At 38.6% G+C, this 22,027-nt stretch overlaps 1 protein-coding gene across 1 annotated transcript in view; it reads right to left on the bottom strand.

Moving 5' to 3' along the window:
* Positions 1-10,591: 10,591 nt before the first annotated feature.
* Positions 10,592-22,027, bottom strand: part of mthl15 (methuselah-like 15) — a 69,529-nt gene continuing 58,093 nt past the window's right edge. The window contains exon 3 of the mRNA XM_064684712.1: positions 10,592-10,775. Within this exon, the coding sequence (XP_064540782.1) occupies positions 10,737-10,775 (39 nt within the window). The 3' untranslated portion in view covers positions 10,592-10,736. The remainder of the gene's footprint in view (positions 10,776-22,027) is intronic.

The following is a 22,027-nucleotide window of genomic DNA, read 5'->3' as shown; positions in this document are numbered from 1 at the left end:
AAAAACCTAGGCGTTCTATTTTATTGTTTTAATCTTTAATGAGGCTAAGGGTGTACTTGGATTCATTAAACGTTGGTCTAAGTGGTTTAATGATGACTTCAGAACAAACTTCTATACATCTCTCTTGTTCGCCCTATCCTTAAATACTGTACTTGCATCTGGTCTCCACAGTATAAAAATAGACAGGATCGTATTGAATCTGTTCAGAAGCAATTTCTGCTATTTGCCTTACTAGGTCTAACTTGGGACACCAATCTTCGGTTGCTATCGTACCCACGTAGGCTTCTTCTTCTTGATCTTCCGTTGTTAACCAACCGCAACACAATCCTCGGTGTTGTCTTCCTACATAAGTGGATTGTTGGCAACATAGATTCTTGTTTTCTGTTAGGGCGTCTTCAATTCTGTGCTCATCCAGGCCAACCAGGAGTTATAGCCCCTTATACCTACCTACATGCACAACAGATTACGTTATGCACAACTCTTTTCGTATTCTATACAAAGATTACAATAGTTTGTATCACGTTCTCTCCACCGAATTTTCTCTCTCCCTAAAAATATCGTTGCCATCGGAATAATTCTGCTGCCAGAAACTAGAACAAGCGTTCCTACCTTTCCCAGAGTCTTTGGCTTCGAGGCGTAGCCTGTCCACTGGACTCGAAATCGCTCAGCTAGTGGCGCCGTCCTCGTGCGGAGTAATTTGGTTCACATCCCGCAATTGAACATTGCTAATCGTGTTTACCAATATTCGACTGTGAAAGTCTCCACTGATGTTGGTAACGTGGACTTTGGAGAAGTCTATTGCAGGCCAAATGATCAGACGTCGACTGATGACTTCAACGACATACTCAACTCGGCTGGAAGCAGATATCTGGTGGGAGGCGACTGGCGCAAATAACAGCAATGTAGCTAGCAGCCTAGCGCATCGTCAATCGAAGGTACTGGCCTCAGGTTCTCCCACAAGATACACGTACGGCAGCAGAAGCCCTCCGTCTTGCAAAGACTTCGCCATCTACCAGGGGATCCCTGACCAGCTCCTCTCAATCGCTGACGATTGGGACCTCCCGAGCGACCACCAGGGCCTTATAATTACCTTGGAGAGCAGGCCCAGGGTAGTCAGCGCAATACCGAAGCTGATCAACGCACACACTGATCTCGGTGTCTTCCAGAGGCAGATGAGTGAAAGTTTTCTCCTCAACACCGAAATCGGCCCTGGACTGTATATAGAGGACGCCCATGAGCTGCTCAACGCAAAGATTCGCGCAGCAGCAGCCGAAGCCACTCCCCTACCAGTGGCCAGGCGGCTGAACAGTGCTGGCAACAGACTGCCCGCAGACATAGCCAACCTGCTCAGGACCAAGAGGCGGTGCAGACGCAGATTCCAGAATGACTCAGCATCCGTGGGACAAGGCAGAGTGGCGAAGAGGAAGAGGAACGGTTTACATCTTTTGATCTGGCTTCCCCAGAGGAGCTCAATGAGACTATCCGAGCGTTGGAGAGATGTCCCCACCTTTCGGCCCCATCCGCCCTATCCAATGTGTGCGCTCCTTTTTAAAACGTAGATCTTAAACGCCATATTAAGGACATAACAGTTCCCTGCCCAGTGGAAGTTAGTGAGGATCCATATGATCCGTAAGTCAGGCAAGCCGGAATATGACCCTGAGTCATATCGGCCGATCAGTCTCCTGCCTTCCTTGTCGAAGGTCTAGGAAAGACTGATTGTCGCCCGACTTTCAAGGCTTATGGATCACATGGCCATCCTTCCTGATCACCAATTCAGGGGAGGGCATGGTGCTGTTGAACAGGTTCACACAAAGATTAACCATATTCCTAAGGCTTACGACGGCAAAGACTACTGCTACGGAGTCTTTGTAGACGTTAAGCAGGCCTTCGACCGAGTCTGGATTGATGGATTGCTCCAGAAAATCAAGATGGGTCTCCCCGCCCCCTTCTTTCTACTTCTGCGCTCTTATTAAATGGAACGAAAGTTCAAAGTCAAAGTTAAGGCAGCATTCTCTCCTGTTCGCAAAATTGAGGTGGGTGTCCCTCAAGGCAGCGTACTGTGCCGCTTTCTCTACAATTTGTACACGGCAGACATCCCCACTCCGGATGACCTACATGAGTTTGCCACCCCAGGGAAACACCTGATGGCGACATTTGCCGGGGATGAGGCAATATTTTACTCCGCCCACTGCAAGTACGAAGGCACTGACGGGACCCAGGAATACATCAACTTGCTCAAATGCAGTGCCGCTTTAAGATGGCCAAGGCCAACTGCCTAATAAACACCAACAGCCCATTGCCACTTCGCTACAAACGGGCAGTTTACAACGTCGAGGTGGCGCCAACTTGGAGATACGGTATCCATGCTTGGGGCATTGCATCTCGGACAAAATCGAAGACACTTTAAAACAGACACTTTAAAACTTGGCCTTGCGCCGAATAGCCGGTGCTGACTGGTACGTCGGAAATTCTTCCTTGCATGGAGACCTCAAAAGCCAAATCGGAGCTTTCGCCAACCGGTACAACGAACGCTTGCAGCGACACTGCAACCGGGTAGCAAGAGAACTCGCTGGGAGGTGTGTAGTCAGGAGGCTCAAGAGAAGTGCGTTCAAGGCCCTCTTCCAACCACGACACACGAGACGCCCCAGAGTCCCCCGACTACCTATGTGACAATGCAGCCTTATTCAAAAAAGCCGCATTTGACGTTTGTCCACGATAAAGCCTGAGGACCCAAGGCTTGGCGAAATACCACCTTAGCCAACTGTGATGTAATAAAAATGTATGATATTTTTGATTCAATACAATAATCATTTATAAAAAAATAAATATAAAGATATCCGGGAGCTCTCAAATTTCCCCAACGGGTCGGTAATTTCCCATCACTATCTCTTTATTTCTATCTACTTAACAATCTATATATCTGTAGGAGTTGGAAACAGAACTAGGAGTGGTCGAACTTACAATCAGTTAAATTAAACAGGCGAGTATAATGTTGGCATTATACTCATTTGGTAATATAAAATCACTTACCATATGCAACCCTGCTATGGATATTAAATCCACGATAGATTTATCGATAAAAATACAAGAAGGAGAAGCTCAGTTTTAAGCTAGAAGAGTCAATGTGAAGATGTGTTCGCTGTTGCTCGTTGTCTTTTGAAATACATACATATTGGAAAATGTAAAATAATTATAAGTTTACGATTATTCACCAATTTCTTTAAATAAAATAATAAGAACATAAAGAACTCAAGTGCTTGTGAAATCCATCGAATGGCCGTCCCTACAAATTTGGTGTCAGAAGTGGGATAGACAGAAATTATGAAATTCGTAAATTGATTAACGAGTACAAACGTATGCAAGACCATTAATCGGAGCATAAAACGAAGCGGGTGCAATGAAAATTCATCAAAATTCGAATGCCCTGGAAAAAATGGAAAAAGTCAAGAATCGTCTAGGATTAATGGCGACAGCGGCGAAGTATGCCTAGAGAGCTCTAGTAAGAGCGAGATAAACAGTCGTGTATTGCGTGACAGTGGTCGATAAGCGCAAGCGAGAAGGCGATGTTTTAAATTTTGCGTAGCAAAGGCTGGATAGCGCAAAATTTTCACTTTGTGATGAAATAAGACGACAAACAGTCGGGAATTGCGTGACAGTGGTCGATAAGCGCAAGCGGGAAGGCGATGTTTTAAATTCTGCGTAGCAAAGGCTGGATAGCGCAAAATTTTCACTTCGTGATGAAATAAGAAGTTGCAGATCAAAGAGGCAAAGAGCGAAGAGCGCGGAATCTTTCAATAAACGAGCGTGTGACTGGAACGAGCGTGTGACTGGAACGTGCGTGTGACAGGAACGTGCGTCAACACGACAACGATGATCACAGGGTGTATCAAGTTGCAGATCCAACAACAGAGTATGTTATTTCGTCATTATATGAAAATAATTAACTAGTTGTTGAGTAAAGAGTGTTAAATCAGTTTAATCAGTGAAAAATTTTCAAAGAATTAAATTATAACAAAGAAGAAATTAAGTGTAAGCAAACACAAAGTAAATGTATAAGTTGAGACAGACGAATATAATTATTTAATAATTTCTAAAGTTGCTGAAAAAAAAAACTAAAATTTGATTCATAAGAGTTTAATTACTTATACCATTAAGTTAAGTACATTGAATTGTTTATTTGTAAGACTCAATTTTAAGCATTGTGAAAAGCGAGCAACGACGATAACAAAATGAACAGAGACGAAATTTTGGCGTTAACAGTTAACGTATTAAAAGAAAAGTTATCGGCACTTAGTTTGGTAACCACAGGTAGAAAGCAAACTTTGCAAGACCGACTTTTAGAATATTATGGGTTGCAGGTTGACGACAATGAATCTGAGTATGACGATGCTGGATCGGCTCATTACTCGTCAAAGCTCACCAATGCAGATAGTCCGAACAACGTTTACATTACGCGATATTGAAGATTCACTCTCGCAATTCAATGGGTCAAATCAACCAGCTGTTGAAAAATGGATTCATGAATTTGAAGATAACGCATTGGCAGTGCAGTGGAACGACCTTCAGAAATTTATTTACTCAAAGCAATTACTAAAAGGTGCAGCAAAACTATTCGTGCGCAGTCAGCATGGAATTTCAGATTGGATATCTCTAAAGCAAGCGCTATTGGAAGAATTTGGGACGGTAGTTTCATCAATAGACGCCCACCGCATGTTGCGGAATAGGCGTAAGCGTCAAGGTGAAGATTATATAGAATATCTGTATAGCCTTATGGAAATTGGCGGACCTCTTAACCTGGATGACTCAAGCCTGATAGAATATTTTATTGAGGGAATACCTGACTCGAGGAGTAACAAAAGTAATCTGTATCAGGCCAAGACTCTGCAGCAACTAAAAGAACAGATCAAAAGGTATATGAGAAAATCCGTAGTAGTCGCCCTCAAGCGTCTAATACGGGTAGGATGCATAACGATACCGAAGAAAAGAAACCTGACTTGGATAAAGAACGAATTAAGAAATGTTTCAAATGCGGCGATCCATCACATCTAGCTAGAGAATGTGGACAGCCAATAAAATGTTACAAGTGTGCTCAACCAGGGCATAAGGCAGAGAACTGTTCAGGATCGCGTGCAGTGGAGAAGAAAGAAGGCAAAAATGCGAACACGATGATAAACAAGGCCAACAGTAGTGGAAAATGCATTTTTAAGGAGTTGTCTTGTAAGAACATATGCTTCTCTGCATTAATCGATACAGGCTGTGACCTCTGTCTGATACGCGATGATATCCTTAAAGAGCTAGGAAAAGTTGAACTGAATAATGAAAAACAATGTCTTGTTGGCATCTGTAATAGTGAGCTAAATACACTAGGAAGCTTTGTCACTCAAGTCGAAGTTGATGGTATCTTATTGGATATATAACCTTTCATGTTACGAGCAAAGACGACATTCAATACTCAGCTGTAATAGGAAACAGCGTATTGAAGCAAGCGGACTTAATAGTATCGGAAAATTTTGTAGAATTTCGACCCAAAGTGAAGGACAATGCAAACAAGAGAGTAATTGACAAGACATCAACAATAACAGAAGATACTGTCGAAAATAAGAAGCCAGACATAGAGCTTTTACAAGAATTCAAAGATGTATGTTTTTTTGCAGAAAGTCAGGAGGCTGAGATCGATCTATATCACTTAGAAAAACCTGTTGCAGACGCAGTTCAAGCAATAATTAAAAACTATTCACCTGAAATGAAGAAGAAATGTCCAATTGAAATGAAAATTTTGTTAAATGATGAGCGTCCAGTTTTCGAACGCCCAAGGCGCATATCACATGCGGACAAGTCTATTGTCGATTCGCAAATCAAAACTTGGCTAGAAGAAAAGATCATACAGCCAAGTACATCGGAGTATGCATCTCCTGTTGTCCTCGTTCCGAAAAAAGATGGTACCAAAAGATTGTGCTGTGACTACAGGCGTTTAAACGAAAAGATCGCGAGGGACAATTTTCCAATGCCCTTAATGGACGATGTGATTGAGAGATTGCAGGGCCAAAGTGTGTTTACTACACTTGATCTCGCAAACGGATTTTCTCATGTTCCAATTGAGCCAAATTCGAGAAAATTTACATCATTTGTAACAAGTGCAGGGCAATATGAATTCCTGTTCGTCCCTTTTGGAATATCGAACTCCCCAGCTGTATTTTCCAGATTCATTCATGCAATTCTTGTAGATCTGGTACAAGATGGTACAGTCGTAACTTATATGGATGATCTTATAATTCCCTCCAAGGATATAGATGAAGGTATCCAAAAGTTAAAGCGCGTACTGGACAGAGCAGCAGAGTTTAACTTGCGTATTAAGTGGAGCAAGTGCCAGTTTGTCATGAAGGAAGTTGACTTTTTAGGGTACGTTATACAGGGAGGTACAATAAGACCATCTGTAAAAAAAAACCAGGCAGTTCAAAATTTTCCTTTACCGCATGACCGAAAGAGTTTGCAGCGTTTTCTCGGATTAACATCGTACTTTAGGCGCTTTGTAGAAGACTATGCGCTGATAGCCAAACCGCTCTCCGATTTGTTACGGAAAGACGTGCAGTTTAAAGTTGATGAAGAACAACTCGTCGCATTCAAGCAATTAAAATCAGCATTAGTTAGCACTCCAGTATTGCGATTATATAATCCGAAAGCTCAGACTGAAGTGCATACGGACGCCTCAATGAATGGTTATGGTGGTGTACTCTTGCAAAAAGAGTTGGACGATCAATTGTTGCATCCAATTCAATATTTAAGTCGAAAAACAAAACCCTCAGAAGAGAAATATCATTCTTATGAGCTTGCGGTGCTGGCTATAGTCGAGGCCTTGAAAAAGTGGCGCGTTTACTTACTTGGCATAAAATTTAAGATTGTGACCGACTGTAACGCTTTCGCTTTGACCATGAAAAAACGTGGAGACATTCCATTGAGAGTCTCGCGTTGGGCACTCTTCCTTCAAGATTTTGACTACAGTATTGAGCATCGAAATGGCAGCAAAATGAGGCATGTTGATGCTTTAAGCCGCGTATCCTGTCTTATGCTTGAAGACTCACTGCAGCACAGATTGCAGCAAGCACAAGCGAGAGATGATTGGGTCCGAGCTGTGCTAACCGTTTTGGATTGTAGCAGATACGAAGATTTTTATGTTAGGCATGGTATTTTATACAAGGATCCCATCAAGGAACTTATAGTTATACCATCGCTGATGGAAGACGAAATCATAAGAATTGCACACAAGCAAGGGCATTTCTCAGCGAAACGAACTCAAGAAGCAATCGAGAAGACATTCTATATTCCGCAGCTATCGTCAAAAGTGCCAAAAATTGTAAAAAGTTGCGTAGAATGCATAATATCTGAGAGCAAATCAGGCAAGAAAGAAGGGTTTTTGGCACCAATTTGACAAAGAAGACAAGCCCTTAGGCACGTACCATGTGGATCATGTCGGTCCAATAGAACAGACAAGTAAAAACTATAACTATATTCTAGTGATAGTCGATGCGTTTTCAAAATTTGTTTGGCTCTATCCAACAAAAAATACCACCGCAGAAGGAGTTGTAGATCGACTAAGACGGCAGGCAGCAGTGTTTGGAAATCCTAAGCGCATAATATCAGATAGGGGTGCAGCTTTCGTTTCAAACTTGTTCAAGGAGTACTGTGAAACAGAAGGTATACAGCATCTTACGATAGCTACAGGAGTTTCAAGAGGAAACGGCCAGGTAGAACGTATCCACAAAATCGTAATACCAATGTTGTCTAAACTATGTCGTGAAAATCCTTGTAGCTGGTATAAGCATATTGATATCGTTCAACAAACAATCAACAGTACGCCGCCAAGAAGCACTAAAGTTTCACCGTTCAGATTGTTGACTGGTGTGGAGATGAAACTTAAAAGAATATCGGGACTTGCAAGAACTATTAGAAGAAGCTGCTATAGAGGAGCTAAGTAACGAAAGAGAAGAAGTTCGTAAAGAAGCGCTGCAAAATATAGCAAAAATACAGCAGGAAAATCGAAAATCTTTTAATAAACATCGCAAAAAAGAGTCCAATTATAAAATAAACGAACTTGTAGCCATTAAGAGAACACAGTATGGTACTGGTTTAAAATTGAAACCTAAATTCTTTGGTCCATATCAAATAGTAAAGATTCAAAACCATGGTAGATATGACGTAGAAAAGGTAGGCGACCACGAAGGTCCAGGGAAAACTACAACTGTAGCAGAATACATGAAAAAATGGGAGCCAAATGCTAATTTAACAGAAGATTCGTCATTCGGGTCGAATGAAGAGTCAGTATGGCCGAGTGTAGGAGTTGGAAACAGAACTAGGAGTGGTCGAACTTACAATCAGTTAAATTAAACAGGCGAGTATAATGTTGGCATTATACTCATTTGGTAATATAAAATCACTTACCATATGCAACCCTGCTATGGATATTAAATCCACGATAGATTTATCGATAAAAATACAAGAAGGAGAAGCTCAGTTTTAAGCTAGAAGAGTCAATGTGAAGATGTGTTCGCTGTTGCTCGTTGTCTTTTGAAATACATACATATTGGAAAATGTAAAATAATTATAAGTTTACGATTATTCACCAATTTCTTTAAATAAAATAATAAGAACATAAAGAACTCAAGTGCTTGTGAAATCCATCGAATGGCCGTCCCTACATATCTAGTATAAATTTCGTTACTTTTATAATAACATTGATCCTTCGTTTTCCTATTTATTTTATAATAATATGTATATAAATAAAATAAAATAATATAAATAATAATATAATATAGTAAATTAAGATTATTTTTAATTTTTACTTAGCTGTAGGCTAAATAAAATAAAATAAATAAAATACCTCCGTCGTATAGGTGATGCTATTAGAATTATGTGTATTCTAATTTAGGCTTTTTTCCATTGTATAAATTTATTAGGGCTGATGCGGCGTATACAACGTATCTGAATGGTTTCTCCTAAGACCGGTTGTGTCCCCTCTGCAATCGCTAAAGCAGCATCGTATTACACGTTGACCTTATTTATCTTCAAAGTGACACCACCTAGTTGTAGAATTATAAAAGCGGATTGCTTCCTTGTCAGAGCATACTTAGCTCTTGTTCTATGATATGGAAAGGTCGCTTGTCGCTTTGAGCGAAATCGAGCCTACTTATATTTTTTTCGAATCGCTCATATGAGTGTTAAATGACCCAATTAGCTGCGCCCTTGATTTTGCTTCCGAGTATATTCTCATCTGTTCTGTCAAATCATTTGTCTGGCGACTAACTTTTTCTTCAATATTTCAATCTCTCTGAACATTCTGCGTCACCTGCTACTGCACTAGATACTGTAGCCTCGAGTATCGCACGTTACTCCTCTCTGATTATGTCCAGAATTTTTTTAAGGACGTTTTTTCAGTAGTGACATGTAATTTCCGTCCAATTTGACAATCATTCACAAATTCGGTAGTCGGCAAAAGTAATAGAATTATGCATAAATAAAGAAATTTTTTTATTATTTATTAATTTTATTTATTTCCCTATACCCTCTGATAAAAAGGCGATCCAACTATCTCTTGGAGCCTGGACTTATATTAAAAACAATTTAGAGGCTCTAGTCGGGAGTTCCCAACCAGGGGATCCCCTGAATCCTCTTCTACCAACACCAAATGCAGCTCGGGCTACGAGTCCGTTTGCCTTATCAGTAATAAAAATATTACAAAAAAAAAAGAAGAAACTCGCAACAGACCGCACTACTTGCAACCGCGTCTGTTCAACAACCACACGAATAACTTTGTCTTAATGAGAAAATAACGCATTAAAATAGCAGCACAGAAAACAATAGAATCGCAATTGCAATATTGAAGATAGAATTCAAAGATGGCGCGCGTGAATGTGAATGGTGGACAGCATAAATTGGCTTACTTATTTGATTTATAGCTATGTGTTGGTAGCGGTCAGGTGGCGATAGCTATAAAATGAAAGATACTTGATATATTGTATATATATATATATATACAATTCTAGAAGCTTCATGTCGAGTTTGGTGACTCTAGCTCTTATAACGTACGAGATTTGCTCAAAATACAGGATTTTGATATCGATTTTTATCAATTACTTGGAAACGGGGCAAGTTATCAATTATTGGAAACAAACTGATGCTACGCAGGTACTAGGAGGACCTACATTCCAAGGACCTACATTTCAAGTCTCTGGCTTAGAGATCCTTTCGTTTATACATAAGGACATACGGACGGACAGACAGATGGACGATGCTAGATCGACTTGGCTATTGATGCTGATCAAGAATGTATTTACTTTATGGGGTCGGAGAGGCTTCCTTCTGCGACAACATTCATTTACGCAAATACATTATACACCTTTCACCTATTTTAAATGGGTTCAAGGTATAATACAATTTTAATTAGTGTAATAATAAACTCTTAATTCGTTTAGTTAAGCTTCAGTTGCTTATTTGCCGTAGCATACATTTTTTCGACTTACCTGAGAGGAAGCACATGTCATCGTTTGTTGTTGGGAATAATTGACCTAGTGCGATTCCAAGGTATGCTGATAGAAGACTGCTTACCAAACAAATCAAAATCTTTCCCGGAAGGTTGCGCAGTTTTTCGATTGAAGTATAGACCAAAAGGGTTATTGCATAAAAACAGCAGGATATCAAAAGTCCAACTGGATACATCTTAAATCGTATGCGATCATTGTTCACTACTTTAGAATCAAAACACAGAAATGTGTACAACTGTTCTGAAAAAAAATTTTTTTATTAACGCTTTATAATCACAATATATTGCTCTAATTAAGACCGTTCAACTAGATACTAGGTACCTGACACGAATCGGTATCAAAATTTGTTCAAACTAAAATACGGATACACACTTAAAGACAAACAAAAAAAACAGTAGATCTAGCAACTGTCGCGCGTAGCAGCAGTTGCAATCGGAATTTTAAAATTTAGACAACGACAACAATTGAAGAGTTGAAAATGTGCCTGAGTACCTATTATTCTTCTAGAACAAAGTTTAGTAATTTATTTACCATTGGTTATGTTAATAATCAAATTGTTTGCTTTAAATACTTTAAAGCGTTAATTTATTGATTTTAATAATTCGAATTTCGAAATTTGAATAGTTTTATTTGGATAAATGTATTTTTAGTTGGCTGTACCAAAACGGAATATTAGAAACTACAGCTCAGGAACCGTTTTATCTACAAACGAGGTCGGGGTTGCTCCTCGGCAAGTGACATTTATCAGTAGATTTCAGTGGTTTTACTAAGAAGAATTCACATCTACTATGGGCTATCTAATACGGGCTACAAAATCTGGAAAAATCTCCGGATTTGGGTCTCCTTTCGTGCCTGGAAATAATTCCTCGGACAATGCTCGCAGGGTAAATCAGGCACGATGTGCGCTGGGGTTAGTAAAGAGTATCGATAGGATTTGCCCCAAGTGCGGATTATCTCCGGGGTGTCACTTAGTGAGAGAATGAAGGAAGATTTTAATTAGTCAATGTTTAAATTAACTTCTAGTCGGCTGCCAGTCAGCTGTAAATGATTTCATCACTAACTTAACAGTGTTATGAAATAGGAGAAGAGTCACTTTTTGAGAAGAGTTGATAAAAGACGGATGTGTGTGAATGTGCTACGGTACTAAGTAGTGAAACTAAAAAATGGTACAGATAAAAATAAAAGACTATTACAATCTCAGAAGTGGGATATTAACCTGGATATGGAATAAATAAAGATAAGGGATGAGACAGGGCCCACGTTAAAAAAATGGCTGGCAATTTGGGGTCTCTCCACAACAGGCTCAAAAGCTAAGCTAGTGGCGCGTCTAAATGCGGTGCCAGCAAACGACAGGGGCAGTGCCCCCAGGATCGATGAAACTGACAATTAGGAGGAGCCAACCGAAAGTCAGGTATCGCAGAGAAATATTTTGCGGATGCAGCAGAAAGAAATTCTAAAAGGCGCCGAATACTTCAATTTCGTTTCAGGAAAAAAAGACATAATAAGTTTCAGTGTGTATATGCGTTAAATAAACACCTTGTATTCAAATAAACAGTATGCGGTTTGATTACAATAACAGTTATACACAAAACAGCCCAGAGCCACTTGAATGTATTGGCCCTGGCTCATATTACGCATCGCGATTCACTAGCCCTCTAGTGACCGTCTGGAGCGCATTTCATGAGCAACATACATATGCTCACTAACACAGGCATATGCAAGCTACACACTCTCTCTCTCTCTTACTAGCTGTTAACCGATAACAGCATAAGTATATACATGTATCCATAGGCGAAGCACGAACCTTTAACTTGGAATAAAAACACTCTGAATATGAACACCAAACAGCACTGAAGTGCTCCAGCTTTTTATTTAATACAAAATATCAATATAATATCAACACTTATTACAAAGTAAGCTTAATATTAAAATACGCAACATAATACTATAAAAGATAAGACTCTAAATATAGTGTAAAAGCTAAAATGTACTGCTAAATTTTAATGTAGTAGGTATAAGCATATTATAAGCGAAATGTAAAGCTGAGTCCTCCATATCTCATGGTCAGGATGGCCGAATTGTAACAGGCTGGTACATCCAGTACTGTGTAAAGGTCTAGTCTGCTGCTAGTTAGCTGTTAATGATCTTAGCTATTTACTCATCACTGGCTTCACAGTGTTGAGAAAAAGGAGAAGAGTCACTTATTGAGCAGATTTGATAATAGACGGACGTGTGTGAATGTGCTCTGGTACTAAGTTGTGAAATTAATAAAAATACAGATTAAAATAAAACACTATTACTCTTCTTTTATTACCTATTCTATTATAATGAGAATCGCTGACCTTAACTATTCTTAACCTAACATTTCTAGTGCCCGCACCTTGGCGCTGCTTAACGGATAATTACTCCAACATCTCTAAACAAAACACGTCTGCAACATCCGATTATCTACAGCTAAGATGGCGCAATTTCGTCACGCTTCGACCCATCGATCTGCCCATTTACCAGGCCCCAACGACTCGTGATGAGAATATCTTCTGTCACTTAAGCTCAAATACTCCTCCAGTTAAACTTATGCGCACTTTGTATGGCCTCTATTAACTTGGATTCTTAGTAATCACTGTGACCCCGCGTCTCAAAACATATTGGTATAATTTAATTTGTTAATGAATAATCTTATACTCTAATTAAAACATCTTACTCTCAGTATATCCTTGAAAATGAGTACAAAAATGGTCATATGGTCTTGCAACTAAATGTCACAAGTACAAGGAAGCATCTCTTTTTTTTTGGTCAGTACGGCTATCTAAGAATGTATATATTTCTGTCCCCCTGTATGAACATGTCGATCTCAAAAACTATGTGAGCTATGACTTTAACTTATATAAGTATAAGTTATTATTTATGTCATGTGCCATCTGGATCGGTCCCTTTCTTCTTAAAAACTTATTTACCAATATTAACGTTGAGAATTTTGAATCCGCGGTACCTCGGTAGTGGTATTGGCATTTCGTATGACCGCTTACAGATTAAGGTGACCCAGTGGCATCCTTTGTCATACTGTCATCCACCATATTCAGGGATCAGAAGTACAGGTCAAGTGCTCTACTATTCAAGGGCACCCAACACGAGTTGTTGGGTTCGTAGCCTTCGCCAGTACATCGTACTCACCACCACATCGATACCATTGCCGTCGAACGTATTTCTTCCACAAACGGCAGTTATATAGCCATCTTCAAAATTCGACTTTCTTTTAGAAAGCTAACTAACTAACATTTGTGGGGTGTTTTTAGGTCACTTCTTTAGCATCGATATCATCTAATATTACCGGGCTTATCAAGTTTATTTTGGCTATTGGTTTGTCTGAATTTAACTTTTTGAAAATTTGTAATAATCATTCTTATTGTTTGCCAAAAGGCGTTTTAACTAGTTTTCTGTTGTGGTCCCGTCGCTTTTGCTGATTGTACTTAAGATCCTTATCATTTCGTTTAGTCAAGTCTGTATCGTCCCAAAGAGTCATGTCGGAGTAGGTGTATTTTGTAAGTTTCATTGCCACGGTCGTAAACGACTACAAGAGTACTGTTTCGCCCAGAATTTGTTTTTATACCCGAACCTATTGAGAATGAGTATAAGGGTATAATGGTTTTGTGCATATGTATGTAACAGGCAGAGGGATGCAACCCCATTTGGCATTTTGCTTCTATTTTCTGTCTCCTATTTATACCTATATGTCAAGTAAAAAAATCAATTGGAAGTACCCACCAATTACCACTTACAAATATTTTATTGCACAATTAAATGAACAGCTAAAAAAATCAATTTTTTTGATGCTAAGGTAGGTACCTATAGAATATTTCTAGTTTCTAGACTGCTCCTATTTGGAAAGATATAGGCTTCACGTTTTCGGTGAGGTCTGATGTGTTCAAACGTTACTATTTCTCCCTCTCTCTCTCTCTCTCTCCCTCTCTCTCTCTCTCTCCCAACTTAAAGGATATAGGTCTTTCACGTGACGGTACGTCAGCGACAGAATATTTTTGCCTGGCTTCCAAATCATGTTGGCAATATGCTTGCCAAAATATGCTTTCAAGAACTTAATTGTCAACCTTTTCGTTGTCATCATTCCCGCGTCAAGCTATAGCGGCGTTATTTCTTCTGAAACACCTATAACAGCTGGACAATCCCAAAAGTGATCTAAGGTCGGACAAATTTTTTAAAGTTTGTGGTTTAAAGATTTTTACTTCCCGAACCTTTTCTGAAAAAGTTTTATACTTATCCCCAGGTCCTATCGGCTTTTTTGAAAAAAATAGATTTTTCTTCAAATAGATTTTTCAGGACCAATGAGCTTGACATGGACTGCTTTTCTTCAGAAAATATTATTACTTCATCATTGATATCACATGTTTTTCCAATTTATTCTTTGAGTACATCGTCTGAGCGTTTACTTGCATTCGAAGTGCGAGACCTACTATAGCATCAAGGTCACTTAAAGGTGGCAGAAAAAAGAAGTAAGACATTACCCATTTCTTGTACCCCAGTGAATTGATTTGACTTTAAATGGTTTCATAACCGTTACTGGATGTTCTATTTCGGACAATGTTTTTCTATACATTTTTGAAGTTCCTATCAGTTGAATAGTCTTTCCCATAAAAGTTTTTCTCTTATCCCATAAAAGTTACAGGGACTAATCGACGGATAACTCATCTTTGAATGCTGCAGCAGTTTCTTATGTGACAGAATGATAATCTTGATCATAGTTAGGCTGCTCTTTGGTATAAAAATGAGCCCTTTGTCGGGTTTTTGCGACTTTGTGAGACTTCAATCCCGAGTTGGCTGGAAATTCTTCGTTTGTCGAAAGCGTGAGATTGATGGGCCTTGGTAGGCGCACATTTCAAATTTCCCTTTCATGCAATGGCCGTTGAGCAGCCGTAATTTAGAGTCAGCAGTTCAGAGTCAATGTCTTCTACGCCTCCGGTTGCCTAGTCGGACTGGATGGTGATAACTTATTTTGAAATATATACATGTGTAGGTATATTCAAATATATCACGCAGATGCCATATTACTGAAACATGCAACAGTAAGATCTTCGACAGTGCGATCGGTCTCTCGAAGGCCATTGGGATAAGGCTTTTGTGTATTTCCTCGACTTTTTATTGCCTTCAGAATTTGATAACTGCTGGTAATTGAAATGCCATCTATTTGTGGCGATAGTCGATAAGGTTGAATCGGCGTTGGTTCTAAATTGCTTCGTGTCATAGTTTGAAGGTGCAAGCCTACCTTTGCAGGCCTGATATCATCAATGCAGCCTCCCTTCTTAGCGTTACTGATTAGTATGATGTTGTCGAAACCGGCCTCTAGATAACTAGCTTCTCTAAAAAAAAGAGGTTAATGCTATTATACACTAGTATTCACCGTTTAACCAGGCGGTTAGAATGCGCACCTGGACGGGACCTGTACCATTCGGAAATGAAGAGCCTTAACTTGGGTCTAAGGGTAAGTCCACTCCTTGGTCTAAAGAGCCAGTCTATTTCACACAGCTTTGTCCTAACTGAACCACTTACCCTGTTAACGGGGTCCTTCCACAATAGCCATTACAACATACGCCTTAAGGCGGTGGTTGGGTTGTTGCTTGATATCAGAAATGTGGTTTCATCCGCTTATTTTGTCACGCAAGTGTTCAAAAAGAGAATATTTAAAGTGTAGAAAGTGTAAGGGACTGGCCCAAGGACAGTGCATTCCCTTACGTCATTAACGAACTCCCTTCCAGGAACGATGCTTGCACCCGCCAGAACCCTTCCACGTGCAGGGGCATGATCTTTAAAGTCTGACGTGCAGGGGCATGATCTTAAAAGTCTGTCGAACGTCTAGAAAATCGATGACGCAGTGCTTCGTCTTACATTTTGCTGGGCTACATAACGATTGATTGCCTTAACCGGATTATAGTGTTCTCCACACACAAACTGGTGTATGGTAGCGTATTGTAAGAAGCGACCAAAGACACAAGACGGGATAGCATAATATATTAAAGTTCGCTACTGTAGGAGTTTGGACATTTTTGTTTTGAACCATTTAGCACGATTTTAAATCTATAGAGACTTATTTTAGCTTTAGGTCCTCCTAATGCCCACGCAGACCGAGTTTGTTTCCGATATTCAATAACTTGCCCCGTTTCCAAGTAATCGATATGGAAATCATGTTTTTGAGCAATTTCGGCAAATAATATGAGCTAGAGTCACCAAACTTGATATGTAGCTTCTAGAACAGTATATATATATTAAGTATCTTTCATTTTATACCTATCGCCACTTCCCCGCTACCACCGCAAAGCTATAAATCAAGTTTATTATCCAACTTGTATTGCCTATCAATTTAAGCCACAATTTATATGCAATTGAATTTTTAAGAGTACACAAATATTCTTTATTTTGTTCTACAATAAGATGTACTGTCGAAATTTCATTAAGATCGGTTAAGAAACACAAAAGTTATGTGCGCACGTGATAGCAGCATAGCTGCTGCGCAAATTCAAAGAATTTGTATACATGTACATGCTTTAAGTTCTATCAACAGCATTGCAATTGCGATTGTATTGTTTTCTGTGCTGCTATTTTAGTTGGTTTTTTTCTCATTAAAGCTCAATTATTGGTGTGGCCCTTGAGAGGCAGCGGCAAGTGGTGCGGTTAGTTGCGAATTCAAACCCTGCCAAGGGAACAATTTTTTTTTTAATTTAAATTTTTCTTATTGCTACTAAAGCAAACGAGCGCGTAGCCCAAGCTTCATTTGGTGTTGGAAGAAGAGGGTTCAGGGTATCCCCTAGTCGGGAGCTCCCGACTAGAACCACTTACTTGTTTTCTCTATGTTTAGTTGGTTTTTTAAGTATCTGTAATGTTAATGTTATTATTTTGTGTGTATATTAAAGACATTTGGATGGCAGCTTTTGCTATGCGATCTGCTAACTCATTTCACTTAATTTGTGGGAAACCACAAAACCGTGTGGGTTCAAGATATGGAATTTTGTTAGGTGTGTATTTGAAATTGTTTGCTATTAATGTATTTATTGACCGTTCGATTGATGAGATTGTTTTGTGTTTGTAGTTATATGATGATATACGCTATTGCATGTGCATGTGGAGTTTAGAAGATTTTTTGAACAGTTTTGATAAAAAGTTTCGTTGGAGTTCTATTTATGAGATATTTGCTTCTAGAAGGATGTTGTGGATTGGTGTTAAGCGGAAGGCTCCGAGTGACATTCGAGTTGCAGCATTAAAAGGTGTTTTTAGTTTGTTTAAAATTAATTTGGGTGTGAAGCCATATATAAATAGAGCGTAATCAATTTTAGATATAATTGTAGCTTTTATAACTGAGAGAAGAGTTATAGTATTGCAGTTAAATCGGGGGCTAGCGAGACATTTTATTACATTAAGTCTCTTAGATAATGAAGTTTTGAGTTTATTAATGTGCGAATTCCAACTGTATTTATTATTTATCGTTAATCCTGATAGCTTTATTGAAGTGACAGTGGATATTTGCATGTTATTGCAAGATATATTGCATGTACAATTATGTTTCCTACATATGTGTAGATGTTTGCATTTTTTGATTGAAATGGCGGCCTCTGAATAGGAACACCAACTTTGAATGTTTTCGAAATGTGTATTATGTTGGCTAGCTTGTTGTATGCAATGAGAAATATTATAACGGATAGTGGTGATCCCTGTGGTATGCCATTACTCAACGGAAGGATATTAGATGACTGCAATGCAACTCTTACAACAATTTTTCTGTTTGACATTAAGTTTTTTATGTTTTGTATAATTTTTGGTCCTGCTTTCCATTCTATGAGTTGATACACCGACTCTATCAAAGGCCTTTGAAAAATCAAGGGAGATGATTTATGTGTGTTGTTTTTTGTTCAGTTACCGATTTCCCTCTTTTAAATCCGAATTGGTTTTGGTGTAATAGTTTATTTTGAGTTACGAACCACCGAGTCTCTTAGCTACTATTTTATCTAGTGTTTTAGCTATACAGCAATTGAGTGAAAAATGTTCTATATGAAGATACTTCTGTTTTTTTTGAGTTTGGTTTTAGAATGGGAACGATTAAACTGGTTTTGTAGGATTGGGGAATGTAGTTATTTAATATGTTGTTAAAATGACTTACAATTCAGCTTGGACTGTTTATGAACTATTCTTAATCATTGGATAAAATATTCGGTTGAGTCCGGGTGGTGACCCTTTTAAAGTTTGTATGCTGGCTTGAAATTCAATTAAAGTGATGTCTTTTTCTATAAGTTGTGCAGACGGTGTTGGTAAATAGAAACCATCTGAGTTTTTGTACTTTTCTTCCACGAATTGGGTACTAAAGTTGGAGTCCCTGGAGAGATCTGACCAATGATTTACAAAAGTATCTGCTATGCTTTTGCTTGAGGTTTCCACATTGTTATTTTGTCAATTTGTTATGCAGTGTACAGAAACGTCTAATGTTTGACCAGATTTTAGCTGTCGGTGTAGATGGTTCTATTGACAATGTGAATGTGTTAGTGGCATCTATTTTTCTGAGTTTTACTTCGTTCTTGAATAGAGCGTTGGCTCGTCTGTAGTTAATTATGTTTTCTGTAGTAATGTTACGTTTCAATTTTCTCCACGTGTTATTTTTATTATTTTGTAGTTGATTAAGTTTTGTGTTCCACCAAGGGACTTTGCGATTAAATTTGGGGGGTGATGTTTGTGGAATTGTGTTATGTGCACTATGTAAAATAATTTTAGTAATGTTGGCTGCTTTTTGAACTAATTGGAATATTATTGTGTATTATGTAAGTCATATGATGTAATAGTTTTCCAAACTGCTTCTTTGGTTTTAAAATATGGTCTACAGTTATTTTCGATTTTTGGACTTGGGAATAAGGAAATTAGAATAGGAACATGATCGCTACCACAAAGGTCATCGAAAATTTGCCATTCGGCCAAGGGTGCAACTTGGGAGGAGCAGAATGTTAGGTCGATGGAGAGTAAATGTGTTATGGGTTGAATAATGTGTGGGTGACTTGTCCTTTAATATGATGTACTGCGATTGATCAATAAATTTTGCTAAAGTATTTCCTCTTCTATTGTTTTTGGGTGAGCCCCAGTTTTGGTGCCAACTATTAAAATCACCTGAGATTATAGCTGGAGTATTTTGATTGTTAAGTGTGTTGTTAAGAGTATTGTGATTAAAATGTTTGCTTGGTAGAATATAAACCGAGAATATTGCTATTTTTTGTTTTGATTCTATTTCTACTGCGATGGTTTCAAGGTCTGGGTTGACATATAGTTCTGTGTATTGTATCGAAAATAAGTGTAGTAATAGCATACCTGCTTCACCAAATCTATTGGAAGTAGGGCTAGTTAGTAGTATATAGCTACTGGGAACTGATAGATTGTTTTTTTAGATATGTGTGTTTCTTGAATAGATATGATATGAGGTGAGTGTTTTTGTATTATTATTAAGAGATCACTGTAATTGTTTATATAGCCTTTAATGTTCCATTGAATTATCCTAAAGGACATTTGGTCTTATTACTAATAAGGTTATGGTAGTTATTTCGATTGGAAGGGCATCCATTGTTTCTATGTCGGAGTCGTAGGTTATAACTTGTCACGGTAGTTGGTTAGAGGTTCCTGGTGTTGATTTCGGCAAGGAGGATGAGTTGATTTGACGCTCTGATGATGAGTTGGTGTAGTACTTTGTTTTATTTAGTGTATCTGGATTGGGTATTGTTTTGGAGGGTGTTATAGTGGGATTGACTGTGTTTGATATCTTCGTTGATGATGTGCCTGTGAGAGTTTGTGCGTATGATGTTGATTGTTCCTCGCTGTGACGCGTGTGGTAGATTGTGAGGGCAGTTTTGTGGTCTCCTTTTTCTTTGATTTTGATTGCTGTGATTTCTTGTTCTTTTAAAAAGGCCGGGAATTTTCGGTCTAGCGGGCTGTGGTTTTTTATTTGGGGGCTATTTTTGCAATTTATGCAGTTTTTGTCCTTGTTGCATGTATTGTTTTCTTCGGTGTGTGCTTCTTCTGAACAGTTTATACACGTTGGGATTTTTTGTTTGCATGCCTTTGTTGGGTGTCCCAGACGAAGACATTTTCTACATCTAAGGGGTAGTGGGATGTATGGGCGGGTGTATAGTTTCGTAGCCAATCTTGATTTTGTCCGGTAAGTTATGTGTGGCAAATGTAAGGATGATTTTTCCGGTTTCTGTTACTGTGTTTTTTTGGAATTTTGTTATTTTGTGTACTTCGGTTATCTTCTGGGTTTTGAGTTCTTGTAGGATTTCGTCTTCTTTAATGTTGCGTAATTCGTTGCAGTAGATGATGCCTTTAGAAGAGTTAAGTTAAGTATGTTGACTTGCTGTAACATTTAGGTCTCCGATTTGTTGTATTTTTAGAAGTTTAGCAGCTTGTTGGTTATTGAAAGTTTTGATGAGGAGTGTGCCGGGTCAAGTTTTTTTGCAAGAGTCGACTTCACCCCCGCAGGTGTAGTCAATACATTTTTTTATGATAAAGGGGGATATGTTTTCAAATGAGTTGTTGTCGTTTCTGTTTATTATAATATATTTTGGTTCGTTTTCACTATTATTGTTTCTTAAAAAGAGTCTGTTTATATCGGGCGGTTTTGCCATTTTTGGATTAAGTGTATAGTCTGTTTTTCTGTTTGTAAGAGTCGCGTGAATTAAGTGTCTTCACTCTTCGTGGTTTCTAGTGGAGCTGTGTGCACAATTAGATATTTTAATCACTCACAAACCAAAAATTGAAAATTTTAAAGAAAAGGATTTGGTTTTTTTTTGAGTAAATTTACGTCTGCAGTTGACAAGCAGTGTTGTAAAAGTGATAAGCAAATTTACTTCTCAGAGCAATTGAAATGTGTTAATATTTTATGAACTTTTAATGCAATCAGACGTGTTTGGTAAACAAATTTTTTTAAGCGAATTTGTTCAGCTAAAACATATTTTATATTCATTACCTTATAAATTAAATAACCTATTCTTTTTGTTAACAACATAGCTGTTTTACATTTAATTTACATTACTTTCAAGTTAGAGGGCATATCTTTTTTTCTTAATTTACTATGCATGTGTAAATTCACATTTTTAGAGAAAAGGAACCAATCCCCTATTTTTGCATACGACCAATGTCTTTTTTTATACGTTTTTTTTAACACGGTTTTTTCTGGAACCAATCTACCGTGTAAAACAGAATTAGGTGTATTTGCACTTCTGCGATACTACTGGCCGATACCGATGGAGGAGATCAGTATGCTGAACACAGCCTTTACGATCCCCGGCAGAGGGTTGTATCAATGACGAGTGATGCCCCTCGGCCTACCCTCCGCTTGTTCGCCGTGATAGGGTTTGAGTGTGAGCCCCATGAATGAGTGTATCTGGACGATATCATGTCATAGGAGTAACAAAGGAAAAAATTGATGGAAGTGTCCCTGCTAAGACTGCTAAGAGAGATGA

The sequence above is a fragment of the Drosophila montana genome, unplaced genomic scaffold (genome assembly GCF_035044405.1).
Source record: "Drosophila montana isolate Dmon_TW-CO22-7 unplaced genomic scaffold, ASM3504440v1 contig_2956_1, whole genome shotgun sequence".
Classification (NCBI taxonomy): Eukaryota; Metazoa; Arthropoda; class Insecta; order Diptera; family Drosophilidae; genus Drosophila; species Drosophila montana.
The sequence above is the reverse complement of the archived record's forward strand: the minus strand, read 5'-3'. Positions and strand labels throughout refer to the sequence as shown.